Source organism: Peromyscus californicus, unplaced genomic scaffold (assembly GCF_007827085.1).
Source record: "Peromyscus californicus insignis strain IS unplaced genomic scaffold, ASM782708v3 Scaffold_11__1_contigs__length_118956290, whole genome shotgun sequence".
NCBI classification, from domain to species: Eukaryota; Metazoa; Chordata; class Mammalia; order Rodentia; family Cricetidae; genus Peromyscus; species Peromyscus californicus.
The window spans coordinates 2,591,530-2,614,168 of record NW_026294402.1 but is presented as its reverse complement, the minus strand read 5'-3'; the positions used below and the strand labels follow the sequence as shown (position 1 = coordinate 2,614,168).

Here is a 22,639-nt window from a genome sequence, read left to right as displayed (position 1 = left end):
TAGAAAAATAAAAATCATTCATGGAGATTCATTAGAAATAATTTAGAACTACTTCAGACCAATCAAAATCACTCCTGGTTATATCCTATGTATGAAATAAGGATGGTGAAGGAATTTTAACTCTAATACTCATTGCAGTATTGTTTATATCAGCCAAGACATAGAATCAGTATAAGCATCTGTGGATAGGTGAGTATATAAGGAAAAGGATATTTACGGTGTTTTCAGCATTTGTAAAACTTAGCATTTTAAATGAAGTTCTGGATAAAACTGCAGGACATTGTTTTAAGTAAAATAAACCAAGCCATGCACTAAAAACTAAAATATAATATGATCCTACTTATGTGTGGAATCTAAAAATGTCACATCGGGAAGAGAGTAGCAAGGTGGGTTGAGGAGCAGCTGGGAGAGTTGCTGCTGAAAGGAAGCCACCATTCTCTAGATAGGAGAAATAAATCCCATAGCTTCTCCAGAGAACAGTGACTATAGTTAATAATGATGTACCATATTGTTGTAAATTTCTTAGAGAATGTAAGTGTTTATCACCACACAACAAAAGATCAGAAGTAGCACATATGTTAATTAATCCTACTTAGGTTTTGAACAATGTACACATATTTTAAAACATTTTATATAATAAGTATATGTATTATTTGCCAATTACATAAATACATAAATTATCACTTAAGGGCAAATGTTTGTACGGAAGATCATTCTTGTAAGTCACATATGCTCAGTGCACCAATTATAAACTTTAAATAATAAGTAATTTTTGACTACATAGATTCAGCATACATCTGGATCCCAATATTGAGAATTACATATTCAATAATCAATGTACTATCTTTTTTCCATAACCCGTAATCTCATTATATTGAATTTAAAAATTGAAGTGGCTCATTTAAAAACATCCTTCTTAGTATACTTACTAATAAACACCTCACCTCCAACATAAAAAGCAGCAAAGTCTGGTGTCAGTCAGTATACATCTTTGGTTTATGTCTTATTTTCTACCTAAATCTATGTTTTCTTCATTATGTCTGCTAAATATTTGCAGAATCTGTCCATTCTTCTTAATTCCCTTTGCTTTTCCCATTTACATCAAAATTTTTCTATTCACAATTATTCTGTGAACTTTGAAATATCTTATCTCTTTCTCATTTATTCTTTACAATGAAACTGATTATTCTAAGATCTCAGTTTAAACCTAGATAGACCTCATCATTCTGACTCATTTTGTTATATAGTTTCTATCTTGCTCACAGACTTTTGAACATCCCATCCTCTTTTATTCTAGAAATCTACATATAACTCCCTACAGTGTTGGTCTCCTAAGTACTCCTTTCTTCTAGTCTCACTCTTTTTAGTTTACTCCACATATCTCAGCTTAGTTAACACTAAACTTGGTAAACTCCCTTGATGCTTCTAAATGTTAAAGGTGTTTGTTCTTAAGATACCTGCTTCTTCCTAATCTGGCATTTTTTTGCTGCATAATGATGATTGCAGCCTACATATCAGTATTATTTCATCAGTAGATTCTAAGCTCTAGGAAGCCCTGGACCACCCATTAGTCTCCATTATGTCTGATATTAAGGTAGTCATCAACAATTCTCTATGACTCACTTGATTATGAAGTATATGAACAAGAACTATATGTAGGATTAACTCAACTATTTAATCATATTTAATAACAAGGCAGGTTTTACTTACTAAACAAGAAATATAAAACATTGGAAGAATTCAAGCTGAAGTGAGGTGCACTGATCCTTTCCTTCAGTCAGCAACATTATTGAACATCTCTTTGTAAATGATAATTTACTAGCTTTGGGAATGTTATTTGGGAAATGTGTCCCTCCACAGCAACACTTATAGGGCAAATGTAGAGATAGTTATTCAAACAAGCTATATAAAACACTATAATGATTTAAATAATTGACATATATATATATATATATATATATATATATGAAAATCATTTTTAAAAGCATTCATCTATTAGAAGATGTGGTGGTATTGTGTTCCCCAAAATATTGTGCACCCTAATAAACTTATCTGGGGTCAGAGACAGAACAGCCACTAGATACAAAGGCTAGAAAATGGTGGCACTCACACCTTTAACCCTAGCACTCCAGAGGTAGAAATCCCTCTGGATCTCTGTGAGTTCAAGGCCATACTTGAAACAGCCAGGCATGGTGACACACACCTTTAATCCCAGAAAGCGAGCCTTTAATCCCAGGGAGTGGTAGTAGAAAGCAGAAAGGTATATAAGGCATGAGGACCAGAAACTAGAAGCATTTGGCTGGTTAAGCTTTTGAGCAGCACAGTTCAGCTGAGAGCCATTCAGATATGAGGACACAGAGGCCAGGCCTCCAGTCTGAGGAAACAAGGTCAGCCGAGAAGTTGGCCAGGTGAGGTTAGCTGTGGCTTGTCCTGTCTCTCTGACCATCCAGTGTTCACCCCAATAACTGGCCTCAGGTTTGATTTTATTAATAAGACTCTTTAAGATTCCTGCTACAAGAAGATATCTTCTTAGAGGAGGAAATGTGATACCCGAAAGGTTTGTGGGACACCGCCCTCTCCTCAAGTTTCCTCTTCTGGCAAGGTTCATGGTATTCTGAGACTGTCTGGTGCAGTTAGGAATCTGGAGGGGCTAAGCTTTAGAAGGGAGCATACTCTGACCAAAAGTGTGCAACAAAATCAGAAAAGGCAATCGTTAGATGCAAGCAATTCTTAGAACAGTTCTGCAGAAAAATAAGGTAATGTCAGGTTCCCGAGTTTGTGAACAAGCCAAAGGATACTACTGGACCTAAGGTGATATACATAACTTTTCATCAATCATAAAATGTAACTTTGAATATGAAGACAGAGAACATTAAATATTTCAAAAATCATAATTGTAGATTATTTGCTGTCACTGTAGTTATTGCTTAGGAGGGTTTACAGTGATAACAAAAAAATTAAAAGGAAAATTAGAAGATGGAACTCATCCAGTCTGTATTTCAGTCCCAGGCAGCATAATAGAATGTTATAAATATGTATATTTATAAGGATACTATACTTTGTTTTGTGTAATGTCAGTCCATTTCCCATTCTTACTTTTGAAGTATGCCAAGGCTAAGAGCCGCAAAGAGCGACAGGAGCCACAAAGAGGCCAGGATAGGAATCCTAGAGTGAGTTGCATCAGAGTTGGTTTTAGCAGAAGTAGAGAGCTAGCAAGAAAACGGAATTCTTTTTAATCTAGAGATGGGAAATGGGTGGTGACCTCAAGTGTGCTCTAGTCTGTTTATAAGAGGAATTTGGGTGGCTAAGTGAAAAATTCAGTATCCCAGGAAAACAAAATTTCAGAGTTTATTACAGACTTCTAGAGCTTTCTTAGATGTGTGTTATTCTGTCCTTGCTCTTCTCTTTGATTCCCAGAAATGGAAAACAAGAGATCAATGTCTTTGTGGCTCAAAGTTACATGTATTTCATTATCTCTACAATTCCTGATACACAGTAGTTTCCAGTGCACAATGACCAGGCAGGTGGGATCTGGCTTCTACATCATTGCTCTGTTTCCCTTTTGTTACCTCTGCCTCTCTCAGAGATATGGATAAAGTAATTTTTAGGATTTAAGTCCTAGTCCCTATTCAGGAAGGACTCCCAGGCTCACCAGCCATGAGAAAAAGCCTCCGTTCTCTCCACAGTGCAGACAGCTTCATACTGTAAAACGTAAATTGCTGGGTATTTCCTTAGTATAGGGAAGTGGGGATTTCTGATGAGATTGTGAAAAGACTGCCCAGAAAGTCTCAACCCTTGTAAGGAAGTCCCCTATGACTCATAAAACTGCCCTTCTTTTCCTGAACTGTAGTCCTTCCTTTTATGAAATTAAAAACAAAAAAGCAACAACAGCAAAAATGGAAATAAAATAGTGTTCTGCAGGCTCCACCCTCTGAGAGGTTTTCACTTTGCATTTTCTCCATTTTTCAAGGCCCCAGTAACTAACACCTAGTGTTGATTCTTTCTCCTCTGAGTTCTCAATATCTCTATCTCTGCTCTCTTGAGCTAATGTGCTAAGTCAGTGAAGTTTAAAAGCCTCATTTCCAGTGGAGAATTAAACAATTTTCTTGTTTCCTATTTAAATGTGTTAATCATGATGGTATATCATTTTGTTGAGTATTCTTATAGCCTTAGTCTTTTATTAGATATAGTTCAGAGCAACCATTTTGTCCTTTCTGAATGACTTTCATTAACTGTGCAAGACTGCCTTTTTGTATAAATTTTTGCTGAGAGTGACTAATCACCACTATGTGTGATATTCTCTGAACAAAGACTGCTCCTTGCTCATAGAGGTAGTTAAGGCTTTAATAGAATGCATGCTTGACCACATGATCTCAGCAAAAAGGTGTATCAGGGACATGGTTAGAGAATGGGCCAAAGACAAAGTTTGTGGTGTGATCAATTTTGAGGCTATAGGGAATGTTGGATTAGATGGGATGGGTTAGAAAGGGGCATGTGGAGGGCCTTTCTCTCAGCTCTTTCTTAACCTACCAAATGCTGTTGAGTATCACAATCGACCATCTGTTCAGTGTCATGTGTGTTTGCTAATTATTCCATATTTGCTAGGGGTGCTGATTGTTTTATCTTCACAATGAGATTTTGAAATTTTAAGGTTCTGGACTGAATCAATATTTTCTTTGAAACCCTGAAGTATAACAGCATGTAGAAATTGCTGGGTTCTTGTGAAAGTCTCAATAGTAGTAAGCACTTCACTTTGAAATGTCATTTTTCATTTTGGCTGTCACCTTCCCAGTTCTATTTCCTATATCTCTTCTGCTGAACTCTAAATTCTAGGAATTCACACACCTGTGGTGAAGATATCAATTTTATATGTGTATAGAGAAAGACAAGCAAATGATACCTTAAAAGAAATAATGGTGCCCAGTCAGTTCAGCCTCAAGAGTCAAGTCTAATAACTCTGTTGACACCCTGGCTACTAAGGGATTCTGGGAGGTAATATGAGAAACCCATGGAGTCTGCTTAAAGGGTGAATGAATTTATTAGGGGAGAAAACTCACTACAGCATGGGAGATTCATTGTAGAGTCCTGGAAAGCTGAGGTACAGTCCAATGCTGTTCTGCCTCTGAGACAGTCTACACCATCCAGCCCATGAGTGAGAAAAGAAACCAGCATGGCTTACATGCACCTCAGGTTTTAAGGGTAGCCCTGAGCCATGTCCCAAGGGCAGGTAATTCAAGGTCATAGGTAGGTAGGATAGTTACCTGCTACATCTCTAGGGGCAGTATTACAAGGTCATAGACAGAACAGCTATTCACTACATGTCCCCCTTTTGTTTAAATAAGAAAATTCGGGGCTAGAGAGATGGCTCAGAGGTTAAGAGCACTGACTGCTCTTCCAGAGGTCCTGAGTTCAATTCCCAGCAACCACATGGTGGCTCACAATCATTTGTAATGAGATCTGTATACATAATAAATATATAAATCTTAAAAAAAAATAAGAAAATTCTAACCTAATACAAAACTATATACAATAGGCACAATTATCAAGTATTGTCCAGGAGAGGGGAAAGGTAATAACATAAAAAAAATAGAAATACAACCAGCAAGAGCAACATCAAACAAGAGACACATACTAAAATCCAGAAATGTCCAGAATATAGGTAAATGGCATGTTACAGAGATTGCTCCAATAGCTGTACTATCCTAAAGAATCTAACTTTATTATCTGAAATATTCTTAGCTAAGATATATGAGAGGATTATAACTGTAACTATCTAGTCTTCAACCCCATCAAAGACCTGAGAAGGAACATAATATTACCCGAGAAAACAGGAAGTGCAAACAAGCAACTTCTGAAAAAAATTTGAGAATAGACAGAGACAACTGGCAGCCTGGACAGTCACCTAAAGATTCTCAGCACAATTGGGACATCCATTTTGACTAAAGGACTAGAATATCTGACAGACCATTTTCAGAAGCAAGAATTTTGAGAGACCATCTTTACCTGTTTTGGCAAGTTTCAGTAGTCACTTTTCCTTGTGTCCTGCTCATCCAGAAAGGACAGCCTTTGTACTGTCAGCAGTCGAGGCAAGGGCAGTTCTTTGCCCAGCAGGCCATTTTGTGTCAAGAAGAAGATAAACTTTCAAATGGAGTGTCTTAGAAGCCCGGCATTCTCTCAAGGGAGTAGATTGGTCCTTCCAGGAGCAATCGTGTCTCAACGTTAACAGAATTCTAAGTTATCAAAACATTTTAAATGTCATGTTCCCTAGGTCTATGAAGCATTTAAAGATTCCTATCCATCTGACATAAGTTTCTGTAAATCTGGAAAACCCAACTAACATAACTATAGATGACTATTAATCTGTAAGTCTTACCCACCTAAATAACCTAAGGACTAAGGCTTCACATATCAAGGTAAACAGTCTATAAACAGATGTATAGTGTAAGGACAATGACCTCAAAATTGTGACAACACAAAATATCTTAAATGGAGGTAGAAATGTATAGTGCAATATGATAACAATATCCTTAATATGTATCAATATACAAAATATCCTAAACAAAAGTAGAACATACATACAATATGGTAAATATAATTTTCCATTTGCGTCAATATAAAAAATACTTTAAATACAAGTAGGAACATGTGTACAATATGACAATTATAGTTTTGAATTTGTATCAATATACAAATTATCTTACATAGGAGTAGAAAAATAGTTTAAATTGTATCAATATACAAGAATCCATTACAGTGCAATTTATCTGAGGCTGATAGTTTGCTAAATTAGCTTCAATTGGTAGATCATGAGACTCTTAATCACAGGGTTGTGGGTTTGTGCCCCATATTGGGGGCCAGATAATGTGAGAAATCCATGGAGTCTGCTTAAAGGATAAAGGAATTTATTAGGGGGGAAACTCACTACAGCACAGGAGATTTAATCCTGGAAAGCTGAGGTACAGTCTAATGCTGTCTGCACCATCCAGCCCATGAGCAAGAGAAGAAACCAGCCTACATGTGTCTCAAGTCTTAAGGGTAGTCCCAAGCCATACCCCAGGGGCAGGTACTTCAAGGTCATAGGTAGGTAGGTCAGTTACCTACTACATATCTAGGGGTGGTATTACGAGGTCATAGACAGAACAGTAATTCACTACAGAGAGGGCCAGTTAATTGTCTGCAGTTGTATTTCCACTAAGGTATCTACAAGGCTCCAGTGGACAGTCCCTTCCCATGGTTGCCCTGATGATCCTGGTTAAACTTGGTAGGTCTCAAAAACAAAAGACACATGGGTCTGTGAAAGGGAATGGTAGAGAGAGAGTAATTACAGCGATAAAAGAATAATAAAGAAGGTATGAAGTTATAGTAATCAAAATGCACTTTATACATGTATAAAATTATCAAAGAATTCATTCAATAAAAAAGACACAAGTTCCTCCTCTTGTGCTCTGAGCATCAAGTCAAGTAAAGGAAAATTCAATAGCAACAGCAACAATAAACAGGGTAGCCTTTCAGTTTTGTTTGAGATTTATTGCATCATTTAGAGAAATGTTGCTTTTAATTTGCATGATTCTCAAAACAGGTACAGAATGATGGAATTCTTGGCTTCCTAAGGGAAGAGAAATTATACAAACGTAAGTATTCTGCTGAGGTATATGCAGATTATTATATCACCCTGTAATTCTGGTATATACACTCACAACAGAGAAGAACCAAGAGATTTTTAAGTTTTATTCTACTGAGATGAAATCTAAACACATAGAACATAGGCCTCTCAAAATTTTGGTTTACAACAACTAACCCTGAGAAAGACCCATCCAAATCTGAGAATGTTAAGAAAGAACGCTCTTTGCAGAGAACTGAAAACATGGCATCCCTACAGTGTTTCCCTACTCTCCCCAATAATTATGTCAGACCTAGCAACCTGGACCAGGATCAGATCAGTTTTATTAACCTTCAGTGGTCTTTATCCAACCTTTCCCTACTGTACACACACACACACACACACACACACACACACACACACACACACACACACACACACACACACAAATGTACATAGACAATGGTACAACATACTTATTTTAATGTCCTGGGAACAGGTAGAAACGTTTTGTCAAAGTCACCCTTTCAGTGGTGGGCATCTGTAAACTATATTTTGGTTGTTCAAATGAAAATCGAACCTAGAAGAGAAAGGGAGGTTTACAGCCATTATTTTCAGAGAGTAGAATCTTGACTTGAGATGGAAAAACTGCATTGACTAGCATGACAATAAAACAATAACTCAAGGCATTTGTAAGAACCACAGCTATGAGACTATCTCTCAGACTATTAAGTTCTCTTGCTAGAATTACAAATATGATGGACACAGGGATATTAGATTCTTTTCCATTTTCTAATAGGGGCAGGATAGCAGTTAATATAAATGATTATTTCTTAAAGCTTTTGATCATAAAACATTGGCATCATGGAGGTATTGTTGACTAACCAAAAAGAAATAACAATAGTACAAAGCTCTTTGGAAAGGACTACATTATTACAAGACAAACATGTCCAGAGCTTTCCCATTAGAACCAGCCTAAATAGCCAAGGACCAGGGAAGTAGAATCGATAAAGCTTCAGAATCCTACCTTTCTGAAAATGTCCTCCAGGTCACAAGACCAGGCATATTCTTTCATGTGTTTGATGAGTTCCACAATGAAAAGAGAGCCTTTGACAGGATGTCTCCAGGAGACATTATCTGTGAATAACATATATTCCAAATCTTATGACAGGCCTTACCTTGCATATAGGCCACTCTAACCTTTCCACTCTAGCTGGACACACTATAGAATCTATATTGTATCCTATAAACTGCCTGCCATTTTTCAATGGATATATAAAAAATTTAATGAATGCCCCTTCCCTCTTACTCAAGGCAGTGGCTAAATACAACATAGATTTTCAGATGGTGTAGTTCTTGATGTCAAAAAGCTGAAAATCTAGTAGAGAGGCAGGCCCTAGAGTAAGGGAGTGATTAGGTTGGGAGAATAAGTATCTGAGTGTTTTTGTCCAGGATGCCATGTAATGGCTCCGACTTAAGTCTGTTGCACATTTTGAAATGCAATATTCTTAATTATAAGTTGGGAGTAAATATTTCTACCAAAAAGAGATATTTGAAAAATAGATAATACACCACAAATATCTGAGCTAGGTAAAGGAAATGAGGAGTAGAACCATGTATCTCTGCAAATACTTTGACAGTGAAGAGAATAAAAGGCCAAATTTTTTCCATAAAAGTCCTACTAAGTCCAGATTATTTCCCAAAAGGTCCAACTATATGATTGAGGTTTACACAGGCAAATTACAGCTGCGTTTGGTAGTGGGTATGGAAGATAGGTAGAGTCTGAACCTTTTACAAAGAAGAGTGAAGACAGCAAAAGAAAGAGATACAGAAACCAGAAGCATGGATGGCAAGAATGGAAAGACAAAGAAGACTATAACCAGAGAGGAATGTGTGTGCAAGATGAGAAGAAATGATATAAAGAAACAATTAAATCTAATAATAAAGTTGGCTACATTCTTAAGTTGGAAACATGGATATTTTGCGATGGTATTTCTAAATTAAATACATTTTTTTCTTTGACAATTTCTTCCATATATAGAATGTGTCTGATTATGTTTATATCCTGCCATCTAATTAACTCCCTCCCACTCAGAAGCCAATACCTCTCCACTCATATGTCTCTTTCCTGTGTGCATCTCATTTTGTCATTTTAATGATTCATTGAGTGTAATCAGGGCTGTCTGTGTGACCAATGGTATGAAACTATGCAATGGAGTCTCATAGGCTTATTACTTGGTATATTTCGGAAGATGATTCTCCATCTGCCAGAATTTATCAGTAGCCAATCATTCAGCAAGGCCCTATGAGCCCAGAATGAATCAATAGCCATGATATTTTATCATTGGAAAATAATGGAGTGAGATATACATTAAGGCATGAACTAACCAGTGTAGAAGTAGACTATGTCTGGAGATTGTAACCAATGTCAATAACATAAAATGTAAGCTATTTGATCAGAGACAGGGCCTTAAGATTGTATTTGTGTAAAAGAATATAGCCCCCCAAAATGGAAAATTCATGAAATGAAAGACTCAAATGAGTTTTATTTAATCCTTAATATATTAAGTAACTTGAGTTAGATTACAAATTAAAACCTTGATAATAAGAATAACTTAATGTTTAAGTTCTTAGGAATTGTTTGATATTTCGCACATATAGTCTCATTCAATCCTTGCCAAAATAAGTACATTTGCAAATGATAGTGAGAAATTCAAAGAAATCTCAGGCAAGATAAAACAACTAGACTTAACATAAGATGTAATAACTGGAAGTATTAGGATGTAGTCTGACTATTACTGTTTAGCATATAACTGAATTATTTATTAATATCTCTTTTCATGTATAAAACCATCTCACATTAAACCCACTTAGCCTCCAATATGTGGCATAGGTTAGCTGGTCATGTTTTCAGGAGGTTGTCCTGTGTCCACCCTCTCAACTACTCATAGCAACACTGGGATTGCAGGCGCCTGTCCGGCTTGGGCTCAGAGGACCTGAGGTCCAGTGATTAATTTTCCTGTCTCCATATCTTAATCATCAGGATTTTGGAAACACTTCATACCTGTGCACACTGGTGTCTTGACTAAACCCGATGGTGTGCACCTTTCAGATTCTAATGAACTTTAGGGTGCATATTCATCTGTTTATTTTTTTGTTATCCTTCATATTTCTAGGAAAAACATTATGCACCATGGAAGAATTTACTAATTCAGAAAAAAATATATGTATATTTGTCTCTGTGGGTAAGGTGGATTGAACATGAAGTCACTAAACATCTTATGTAATACTAAGTATGGAGTCCCTTTAACAATAATCCTGACAAATGTCAATCATTCAGCAAGGCCCTATGAGCCCAGAATGAATCAATAGCCATGATATTTTATCACTGGAAAATAATGGAGTGAGATATACATTAAGGCATGAACTAACCGGTGTAGAAGTAGACTATGTCTGGAGATTACATAAAAAAATTCTTTACCTGGTGTTGAAGAGCAGAAAGCAATAAAATCCTTCTCTATGTGGGCTTTCTTAATTCCATCATCTTCCAAGTCCGCATCCACTAGGAATTTCTTTCCAGTGTCTTCTACTGAATCTTTTACCAACACCACTCCTCGGTTCTCTAGAAAGACAAAATTCGTTTTATGTTACTAACAATTTCCAAGGGAATTACTGTTTCCTTGAAATATTTATTAAACTCTATTTATAAACATATTAGTTGGCTTTTAGTCATCTATATATATGAAAGTGAGTACATACACATATGTGAATGTAAATATATATGTATGTATATATGTGTGTGTGTTTTATAGGAATGTTTCAATGATTCTTTTCTCTCTTAATCTTTAAATGGACTCCAATAACATCCAAAGATCAATATGTATTCACTGACTGTTGATAGTGATATTCTCTAGTGGAAAATGAAGCAAATATCTACCAACTTGAAATACATCTACAGAATGCATCATTAACTGTGTAGTAAAACAGATGTTTGATATTTACATATCAACCCAAAAACACTGGAAAGTACTGTCTACATATAAATGATAAAGTCAGACTGTTAATGTTCTGTTAATTTAAACCATCAGAACTCACCCCCACGGCAGGCCTGAATGATGATAACTTTGGGCTTGTCTTTTAAACTTGGACACTTCAAAGTGTTCATCATTCGAAAGATAGTGTCGACTTTTAAAACATCTGGTACTTTATCAGAGTATGTCTTCCCACATATTCCTTCCTGGATACCATGAGACATGAATACAAGGAAAGTACTGTCAGAAGTCTTGTGCTCTGGGCAGTCAGCAAATTCCTTTACCTCTTCAGTCATCTCCTGTAAGAGACCAGATCAGTGATTTTAGATGAACTATCATTACACTGTGAGATGTCACTAGAAACAGTAAAGGGAGTCCTTGAATAATTCAATGAAAATGAGTGACACAGAAAAGAAAATTTCTAATTTCCAATTTTATGAAAATCAAGGCTATAAAGATTATAGGAAGCCATCCTGAGATCATTCAACTGGTAGAAATATTTTTCAGTTAGATGTTACAGGAGACTGGCTAAAGCATTTAGCACTTGACAGGCATGTGTAATACTCAGTGGCTCCTCACCAAAGGATATCTTCATTACAAACTTCTGCTACTATAACATGTTTTCCAGCATTATCTAGCAAGACTTAAGTTTTCTGCTATTATAACATGTTTTCCAGCATTATACAGCAAGAGTTAAGTTTTCTGCTACTATAACATGTTTTCCAGCATTATCTAGGGGTTTGAAAGATATGGACATTGTTTTCATATTATGAGCAATACTACCTGAGCTGTGAGATTTTCTTTCTCTTTCACAGTATATCCCAGATCCTGCAGCAGCAACCTCATTTCTCTGAGGTCCACATCAGCTCCATCCCTCCTAGGAAGGTATTCAAACTCTGTGTTGCAGATAATGAGGGCAAGACGTGTACGAGTGGATCTATTCATTATTGGATAAATCTGTATGAAGGGCAGATTGAATGAAAAGCCTTATTTAATTCAATGTCTACTTTATGTGCTTATGGTAGTTCCTAGTTTCCTCCTCTTAATTCTTTCAAGAAAACAACATTATGAGGATTAGGTTAAGAACAGGAAGCGAATTGATTGTTAAGTCAAGGTGTTAATAAAATTTCCAAACTTCCACATGGTCTCTGAGCATCTACCCTTAATTTTGAAAGTAAAATTTTGAAAAACATAGCTAGGTATCTGTAAATTGTAAAACCGATTCCTCCAATTTTTTTACTGACTGTAGACATAATATTGACTCATACCTGATTCAGTTTCTGAATCTCTAATATGGGTCATTTTGAAGGTTAATATAAAGTATGTGGAGTAATATTTGACTCACAGTAAGTATCTAATGTTAGCCACTGATTTTGCTATTGCTGTTATGGTATACCAAGGAATTGGACCAAATTTGTAAAACTCCAAATTAAACCTGAGATTCTAGGGGGTAGGGAACTTTTATGTAAGGCAAAGTGGCTCATGGAGTCTCTGGGACATTTCAATGAAAATGGCTGTGACAAAGAAGCACTGCCCTTCAGGATGGCCTCAGTATTCCTCAGCTCACTCCATCCCAGATTCTGTGCACAGCACCTCTGAAGGGTTTTCTTCCCGTATCCTCTGGGCTTTTTCTAAGGAGCATAACTTGATGGTCCCACTTGGTCCTGGGAGTGTGCCGCCTTCTTTGTTCTGTTCTTGCTTTGTTTCTGTAAAAGACAAAAATACCATGGATGTATTGAAGTCTGGAACTCTCACATCAAGTCTCTTACAGTCTTATCTATGTGTGAAGACAGGTGAGGACAACACTGGGTTCATTACCACACTGTAGAACGAGATACACACCATCATTAATGGGCAGATTGCAAGCCAGAGATGCCCAGTGGTGTGATCTAGGATCCGTCTTGTGATCAGTATTTTGACAAATATTTTAGATAAGAACAAAGCACAGAGTATTAAGATTTTTTTTTTTTTTTTTTTTTTTTTTTTTTTTTGGTTTTTCGAGACAGGGTTTCTCTGTGTAGCTTTGCGCCTTTCCTGGGACTCACTTGGTAGCCCAGGCTGGCCTCGAACTCACAGAGATCCGCCTGGCTCTGCCTCCCGAGTGCTGGGATTAAAGGTGTGCGCCACCACCGCCCGGCTAAGATTTTTAATTTATTTTATAAAGTATTTGAAGCCTAAGATGAAATTTCATGCAGGGGGAGGTAGAAAATATATATCTTATTTAATTCCATTGAAAAATTAAAAAAAAACACATGCTTACCTATTTTCTTTTAACGTGTGTACAATAGTAGCCATCACATCAAGTACTTTTTAGAAATGATTCTCATCCTCTCCCTCAGGATCACTTTCTATTGCATGTGTACATTAACCAAAGAAGGAACAACTTTGAATATATTTACTAGAATGAACGTGAAGTAGCATGTAAGTGCTAAAATTAATGTGCAAATTTTGTGATATCACTCATTATTGTTTGCACAAACTTATGAGGGAGTGCTTTCACAATAGTTTCTATGAGCTCCTGGAGCTCCTATTGGATCCCAGCTTCAATATCTTCAAATCAGGTGATGCACTTCTAAATAATTTGATATACACTTGGCATGTTTTCAAAATAGAAATAATTTATTTAGGTACTTAGAGAACAGAAATGAAGCAATTAAAATGAGGATATTTTGATTAATTTTAAAAGGTGTTAGATAAATTGTATGTTTAGCAAGTTGGGCCAAGTCATCAAAATGTGTTGAATGTAGAAAAGAACATAAACTACTTAGAAAGAATATACTGGAAAAATATGGAAAATATTCATTAATTGGAAAAAGATGTCTTGCTTCTGCACAAATAAGTATAAAGCAACAACAAATTAAACAAATATTTATTTATATTAGAGGTATTTTTAAGTAATTGAATAAAGTATTCAAGTATATAGGAATGTCACACTACATGAAATATAGAATAAAACATGTGGATTAATTATCATTAATAGATCCAGTAGAATAATTGGGTGTTTTTTTTAAATACTTGTCTTTCTGACTTGAGAGGAAGCATTGTATTGTGGATGAAATTATTTAAGAACTATGGTGGAAAACCTCTCTTCTAACATGCAACACTAGTCATTTCCTAAGAAAGACATGAGCTTATTCAAAACTAACATTATTAGCAATGGATCTGGTGTGTGTGGATCATCAACTTCCAAAAGGTGGTGGTGCCATTTCAGTGAAGACCACTGAAATATTAATGTGGTTTCTGTCATTCAGGACATAAATGTTTCCTGTGGTAGCTCTAATATTGTGTAAATTAAGCTTATTTTTGCTTTTTTTTTCCAGTAAAGGTTTATTGTACACTCTCAGAATCTGTCTATAAGATACACTCACCCTGTGCCACTAAGATATCCTTGTTATCAGCATTTCAGAACATATTGTCTGAATGATCAGTTGTAAGCAATAGAAGACACACATGTGTTTGGTGTGTGATGCATCTAAGCTAAGTTTAAAAAGTCTCCCACAATCTTCTCACATCCTTTCCAATGTCTCTCACAGGACGGCTGGAAACACAGTTCTGCTAGTTTGGTCTATTGTAGGTATGTGAGACAGTGTGGAATATCTCTGGCACGGAAGAGTGTTGTAGTTTAGTGGTGGTGAGAACGAACCACACCATGCAACAAACCCACGTTGAAGGTTTATTGAAAGGGTTGGGGAGAGAGGGGATTCCTGGAGACCTGCCTCTGAGAGAGAAGTGGTGCAGAAAAAGGGAGGGGGAATGGGCAGCGCTTGCTTTTAAAGGGAGTTCAGGGCATGCACATAGAGACTCTGGAGCCACTCAGTGCAACCACCAAGATTATGTAGTGAGGTATGGCCATAGTATCCTAGGATGGCTAGGCATCTGCCTGAATACTGACAACACATGCATGCCAGAGGTATACTTAGTAGGTATACTTAGTGGCTGCAGCTGGGGGCCTTGGGGATAGGCCAGGTGGTGCCAGAAATGCTAACAAAGAGAGCTGCTTGTTCATTGAGAATGACTTTTATAATCTTCTCGAATAAGGAACAACCTTCTATCATGTAAGAAACACTATGAATATTGACTTTCTAACTGAGCTCCATAGTATCTTAATAAAGGTTTGCATCATCATTGCTATGCTTAAAATATTGGTAGCTTTAATTCAGTGATAAAAATACTATTAAATAAATATTCATGTAATATTTATTCGTTCAAGTTCAATTCAATCAAAACTATCATTTTTCATGCTTATTATTCTTGAAGATTTTATAGAACAATGTCTAGAGTACAAGTGGCATGTGATAACTATTTTTCTAATGACCAAGAAAATTATAGCTGACATAGATAATTGTAGAGAGAGTAATGATTGGCAATTACTGTATGCTATAAATAACAGGTGTGTGATAAAGTGCTGGAGGACTTGAGAGGGAACCCATTAAAACTTAGTCACACACTGAAAGTTGGTAGGAGAGGAAAAGAAGAGCTAAGACTGTATCTTGGGTTTCTCATTTGAACAACGGCTGTTGAGGACAGCTTTAGCAAAGGCAGAGAACACTGAAGGGAAGTAGGATGGGGAAGATTGAGAAGCTTGTCTGAGGCGGAGTTAGAAACTCATGTCCAGAGGAGACGGGAATATGTGCACTAGGCACTTGAATGTAAGGTTTGGTACCCAGCTAGGGACTTAAGACTTGAGGGACAAATTCCGAAAGCTTTACTATAAATATGGGTGGTGAAGCCATGAGAACTGCTTTTGCTTGAGCGAGATATGTAGAGAATAGAAGGAGGAAAATCATAGAATCAATGATTGGGAGTTACTCATATCCCCTCAACTTAGGTTTACCCCATGAAGATAATAGCCAAAAAGATTAGGGTCTACCTGAGGAAGAAGGAAGTCCTCCCTGGAAATTATCTGTCCCGATGGAATTTTCAGCTGGTGAACCTGAAGAGAGGCAAAAGCGATTAATTCACCATTCAAAGGTAATCTTGGTTATACAGCCAGTTGGGGGCCAATATGAGCTACATGAGACCAGGCAGAAGAAACAGGAGGAACAGAGACAGAAGATATGATAGGGTCAGGGACACAAAAATGGACTTTGGAGTCTGAGGTGAGGGAGTTATCTTCAAACCGCATAAGGAACATGTGACTCAGATATTGGTTATAAAAATGCACTCTCAATTTAGTCTGACATACAGGTTCTTACCCAAGTCAAGCTCCAGAACTCCTGCCAGGTAGACGTCTTCATTACAAATGTAAGTGATAAAGATTTGGCATGCCAGAGGCCCCTTTTTAGTGACAGAATCACACAGTTCCCGTGCCTTGTCCATAACAGTGGCATTTACAGCTTTTATTCTCTCCATCTCTCCCTGGTTCAGCACTTTCTTCTCCAAAAGTTCATCCAGCAAGCCATTTATTGTCTCTGGACCCACTGAACGGATGAACTGCTTCCTCTTTGCCTTGAGGATGTTGTCTGTTTAAGGCAAAAGGATTTTTCAGGTCAAGAAAACAACCACGTGTCCCTTTCATGTTGTAAAGAGGGCATAGCCTCTTTCAGACTGAATCAGTAAAATGTCTCCTTCACATACATCCCTTATCCCTTTCTTTTTGCTATCTCTGTTCTCTGTTTTCCCTCAGCATTACACAGGAGCATATAAGGGGAGGCAGGGGTACCAAGTTACTGTCTTTCTGTTAGAGCTCAAGAAGCATGAAGCCTCATCCTGGTTTCACATGTTCTCAAATCAGAAGACTAAAACAAAGAAATGACGACAAACCATTCTCCTTTGCAGCCTACATCTCTGTGAGTTATCTGGTTCCCTCTGTCAGACTAGGGACACAAAATAGTTAAGATTGAAAAATGGCACAGGATGCAAGTAAAGCACCATTTCCTCTCAGGCCCTGGCCTTTGCTTTCTGTGGCTTTAAGAATCTTCTGTGCAAATTTCTTCCACACAGTCTTCCCTTTCCCCAGATTCAGCTCAAGTAAATATCTGCAGAAGCTGCTGATAGCTTCCAGAAAAGCCCCCTTCCAAACGAGTCAGTCACCAAATTAGCCCCTTTAACAACAGGGAAAACTCACCAGCCATGGTGCTTCTCTCCTACCATCCGGAGCTACTGAAACTGAAAGTCCATTTCCACCAGGGCGTGAATGCAGGTTGAGCAATAACCCCTATTCATGTGTGCGCATGCTTCCTTCCCTAATCAGACTTACTCTTCTGAAACTCAGTTTGGCAAGGAGTCAACCTTGGAAACCATCTTTCCACAATACTTGGAATCGCTCCTGGTAGGAAGGGAGTGTGTCTTAGTCATAAGCAAAGAATGAGCTGGGACAAGGCAACAAGTTTAAGGCAGGAAGGTTAGAAAGGGAAGATCTGTGGGATCCACAGGAGATGGGAACTGGGGTGCAGGGAAGGCTGCTGCAGTTGTTCCTGCTGCAGAGCTGAGGATGAGACTGGAGATTGGATCTGGGAGAAGAGAGGGAGAAGAGAAGATCTGCAGTCAGTTGACCTGGTTTTCTGGCCTGTGAGGTCTGTGAGTCAGCAGGGGCACCAGCTGGAGGAGGGGCTGGAGGAAAGCCAGGAATGGTGCAAGGGAAGTTGGGAGGGGATGCTCTGCTGGATCCAGAGGAAATGTAGCCTGGGAGGTGGGACATGCAAGGGAGACTGCAGCTGGGCTTTGTTACAGAGATAGGGATGAGACTGGGGGATTGGATTGGGAAGGGAAGAGGGGGTGGTGGAGGTCTTCAGTGTGCTTACCTGTTTCCCTGGCTTACTAGGCTGGTGTGTTCACAGGGAATGCCTGCTGGTGTTGGGGCTGGAATAATAGGATGAGTCTTGGAAAGGAAGTTTTGGGGAGAAGATCTTTGTGATCTGTTGGGGATGAGGACAGAGGAGAAGGAGAAGGCAGAAGGTTTTCTGCTACAGGGCTGGGGATGAGACTGAGGGTGGATCTGGAGGAGGAGAGGTGTGGACTATTCAGTTTCCTGGCAGGAGCTGCCCTTGGGCTAGCAGGGGGTGCCTGCTGAGGTTGGGGGCTGGGACAAAACACAATGTGCAGGGTCTATAAGGACACATCAAACTGAGCTGCTAGTGTCATAAAAACACAGCTCTCATCTTACAGGTAAAGAGAGGTTTATCCTGGAGCCATTTCTAGGGCCCAGGAACACAGACTTCAGTTATCCAAATCCCAAGTTCCAACATGGAAGCAGTTTCATCAAGTTTTTCGAGTTTTAGAAAACCAAGAAAGCCATAAATCCAGGCAAGTTTAAAATGCATTGGTGAGTTCAGCAGATACACTGAGATGGGCAAAGCTTTGATATAGTCCTAAACTGTTATCTGGCGACCATCTGATTGGTGAAATCTCATGTTCTCCAGAGTTACTAGCTTCTCAGTGGTCTTTATTTATTATCACTAGGTGTTAGTTCAGATACAGAGTGGAGCAAGGGATGGCTGTTGCAGAAGGCTAAAATGAGCCCAACAGAAACTAATTAGTCTCTGAACCTACAAAACTCCAATCTTTCCACAGTGCAGAAGTTCCAATTGGTCCATCAGTCTCTGTAGATACAAAATTTTCTTCCAGGAGTTTTTTTGTTCACATCCAGACATAGCTTCCTTTGGGGGATTTTCCTTCATACTTGCAATTAGATGACTTAGTTCTTGTCCCCTTGGCTTTTGTTTCCTGCAATGTACATTTTTAAGGAACATAAGCTTCTTTTAAAATCTTAAAAAGAGAAAGGAATGACATTCAACTGTGCTGCAAACATATGACTGAACCTTCAATGGTGATATACACACTTGTCAGTCACATTAGAAGCTACAGTGTAGGGAGGAAGAGAGAGATCCAGAAATCCACTTCGTGGAACACTTTTTTTTTTATGGAGACCCACGACAATATAGAAACTATGTTGGGTCTGGGGTCACACAATAATGGACGACAAACCACCAAAGTCTATTAAACCAGAAGCAGATTTTATTCCAACACTCCCCACCCCTGAAAGAATGGAAATCTCATTGCAGGGCACAAAAACTTATCAGCTAGCTGAGACCAGAGCCAGTTTTCAATATTCTGAGGCTGTGGCAGTTGGAGGGGGGTCTATGAGCCTATTTTTTATAGTAAAGCATTAGACATAGACAAAGGAATTTTTAAAATTTTGAAGTTAAACTTTTAGAGACAAATTGTTCTAGGTTTTTACAATTTTTCCATTTACAAGGTTTTAGGGGATTTTAGCTAAATAATATTTGTATATCTCTGCAGCCCTTCTTGACTCAGTTAATTGATGTTTGTCCAAACCTGCAATTAATTTCTCCTGACATAGCTGGGTTCCCATAGGTTGGGGGCGGATAGGAAACAAGGCAAGGTGGGCTGTCCCAGAGAACTCATTAAAAGTGAACTTGGGTTTTGGTAGTGAGTGGTAGGGGTTATCAAAATTAGCTAACCCCAGAGTTGCAAAGGGCAGTCTTTAGTAAAAGAACACTGACATTTGGGTTGTCAGCAGCCCATCGTAAAACATTGAAGGCAGTTAAAGGTTAATCCTTTTTTTGCCAGCCAAGCTAAAGGCTGTCAGTTTCCATTTCTTAAGCATATTTCTATATTCCTATCTTATTCCTATATTTCTGGACCTTACAGCTAGGCGTGCAGAATCAGGTGATAACTGGAAGGGTAGTAGTTTGGCGTATACACATGATAAAAGAATCAAACAATGTGCCACAGTTTGAGTTACCAGTTGGGGTGTTGCCCTGGCTAGTTTTTTTTGTTTGTTTGTTTTTCAACTTGACACAAACTAGAATCATAAGAAAGGACAGAACCTTAATTGTGAAAATGTGTGCATAAGCTCAGGCTGTAGGCAAGCCTGTGGGGCCTTTTCTTGATTAGTGATAGATATAGGAGAGCTCAGCCCAGTGTGGGTGGAGTCATTCCTGGGCTGGTGGTCCTGGGTTCTATAAGAAAGCAGTCTGAGGAGTCCATGAGGAGCAAGCTAGTAAGCAGCATTCCTTCATAGCCTTTTCATCAGCTCTTGCATCTACATTCCTACGTGTTTGAGTTTTTGTCCTCAATTCCCTCAGTGATAGATTGCTATCTGGAAGAATAAGGTAAAATAAATCCCTTTTTTCCCCAAGTTGTTTGGTCATGGTGTTTCACCATAGCAATAGAAACCCTAATACAGGTGTCAACAGAAAAAGTGACATTCTACATTAATTAAAAACATGCATACCAAATTATGCATAGATAGTGATGCCCTTAGTAGAATAGGTATAGTGTAAGAGGAAAAACTTTGGAGGAAGATGACAACTTTAGCTTTGGACATGCCCAGTTTAACGTGATTTAAGAAACTCGTTGGTCAATTAAGAGAAAGTTTACAAAGCCACAAAAGTACTTTACTTTGAGGACTTGATAAAGGGCGATGCTACCTACAGATGAGAAGACTCAAAATAGGGATACAATGAACAGTTCTGAGAATCTTTCTGGTTTTTTTTCTTTCAATTGTTATTGCTTTTATTTGAGACAGGGTCACATTATGCATCCCTAGAAGGCTGGAAACTCACATGCAGACCAGGCTGGTGTCAAACCAACAGAGATCTGCCTGCCTCTGCCTTCTGAATGTTAGAATTAAAGTTGTATGCTACCATATCTGGCTCAGAGAACATTTCTGAGTGTGATTTAGAAAAGAAACATCTTCATGAATCTGTAAATAATATCAAAAGGGATAGATTTCAAAGACTGTACTTGATTTAAAAAATGAACAACAACAAAAACCAACATATTAATTTACTTGAGAGGGAGGCACCTGTGGTTAGGAGGCTTTTGTATAATAACAATTTCTAAAATGGTAGATGATATAGCAATGACACCTAATAAAACAGCCACTGACCAATTTTCCAGAAGTGTCAAGAGAATTCTTCCACACACTGAATACTTGTTAGGAAAATCTCATTTCCTAGGATAAATAGTTTTGACTATTTGGAAGCAGTGACATTACCGACTAGTGTCCAGATGAGAAATTCATCTTTTAAAATAGATATGCTGGGCCTGAAGAGATGGCTCAGTGTTAAAGAATACTTGTTGCTCTTGCAGAAGACAGTTCAGTTCAGTTCAGTTCCCAACACCCACAATACCTACAACTTTATTTCCAGGGGATTCAAAGCCATCTGCTGGTTTCTGCAGGTACAGACATGCACATCATACACATGTATGTATGTAGGAAAAAAATTATATGTATAGCATAAAAATGAATCAAGTTTAAAGTGGATATGTATTTAATAGTCCAAAACTGACCACCACTATATAAGTATTTCCAACATGGAGTCATTCACCTTGGAGATACTGGTCTAAAGGCGAATACAGGAAAGAAAATTGGAAAGGAAAAAGGGGTGGGAAGCCTTTTTGCTTTAAGATAGTCTTACAAACATTTACTGTAGAAACAGGAAATCAAGTCATCTTGCTTCCCACAATCATAGCGTGCAAAGGTCATCATCAGGCCCTACATAAATGGTGAGATCACTCTGCTTACATTGCTTAGAATAGCTATGTTAGCCTTTTATTCTGGTTTGAGGAGTAGTTAATAGAAATGTCTCTTTTATTCACAAACCACAATTATGAAAATCAGTAAAATTTTTTAAAAATTAGAAAGTTAGGATTTGATATGAAGAACAAGTATTTTGGACAGTAATTAATAGGCTACTAGTATCAAGATTGTTGGATAGGATAGTGAATTTTGACACATAATAAAGGCTCCCTCACAATTCACATGAGAAGAGTCAATAATTGAAAGAACTGAAGATTTAAGTGTCTGTGCATGAGATTGGGGTGAGGGGAAGGAGAGCATTCTGATGAGAGAAGACAGAAGTTGATTCAACCAGTACACTGAAGGTTTAAAATGGGGGAGGCTAAATATTCCACAAGAAAGCCAGATGTGCAGATAATCTTTGTGGTAACTTAACTTGACTTGAAATCCCATAGGAGACCTTGGTGAGTCTTTGAAAGTGTTTGCAAAGCACTTTAGCCCAGAAAGGAAGATATGCTC

The 22,639-nt window shown here is 37.9% G+C and overlaps 1 protein-coding gene across 1 annotated transcript; it reads right to left on the bottom strand.

Moving 5' to 3' along the window:
* Positions 1 to 4,232: 4,232 nt before the first annotated feature.
* Casp1 (caspase 1) lies at positions 4,233 to 18,203 on the bottom strand. The gene is made up of 10 exons (XM_052751585.1): positions 17,699 to 18,203; positions 16,827 to 17,093; positions 16,502 to 16,564; positions 13,225 to 13,337; positions 12,415 to 12,588; positions 11,696 to 11,930; positions 11,082 to 11,222; positions 8,628 to 8,737; positions 8,077 to 8,180; positions 4,233 to 7,606 (listed from the first exon to the last, which is right to left on the bottom strand). Exons 1-9 carry the CDS (start codon positions 17,703 to 17,705, stop codon positions 8,082 to 8,084), a joined length of 1,209 nt encoding a protein of 402 aa, XP_052607545.1. The 5' UTR covers positions 17,706 to 18,203; the 3' UTR covers positions 4,233 to 7,606; positions 8,077 to 8,081.
* Positions 18,204 to 22,639: the final 4,436 nt, after the last annotated feature.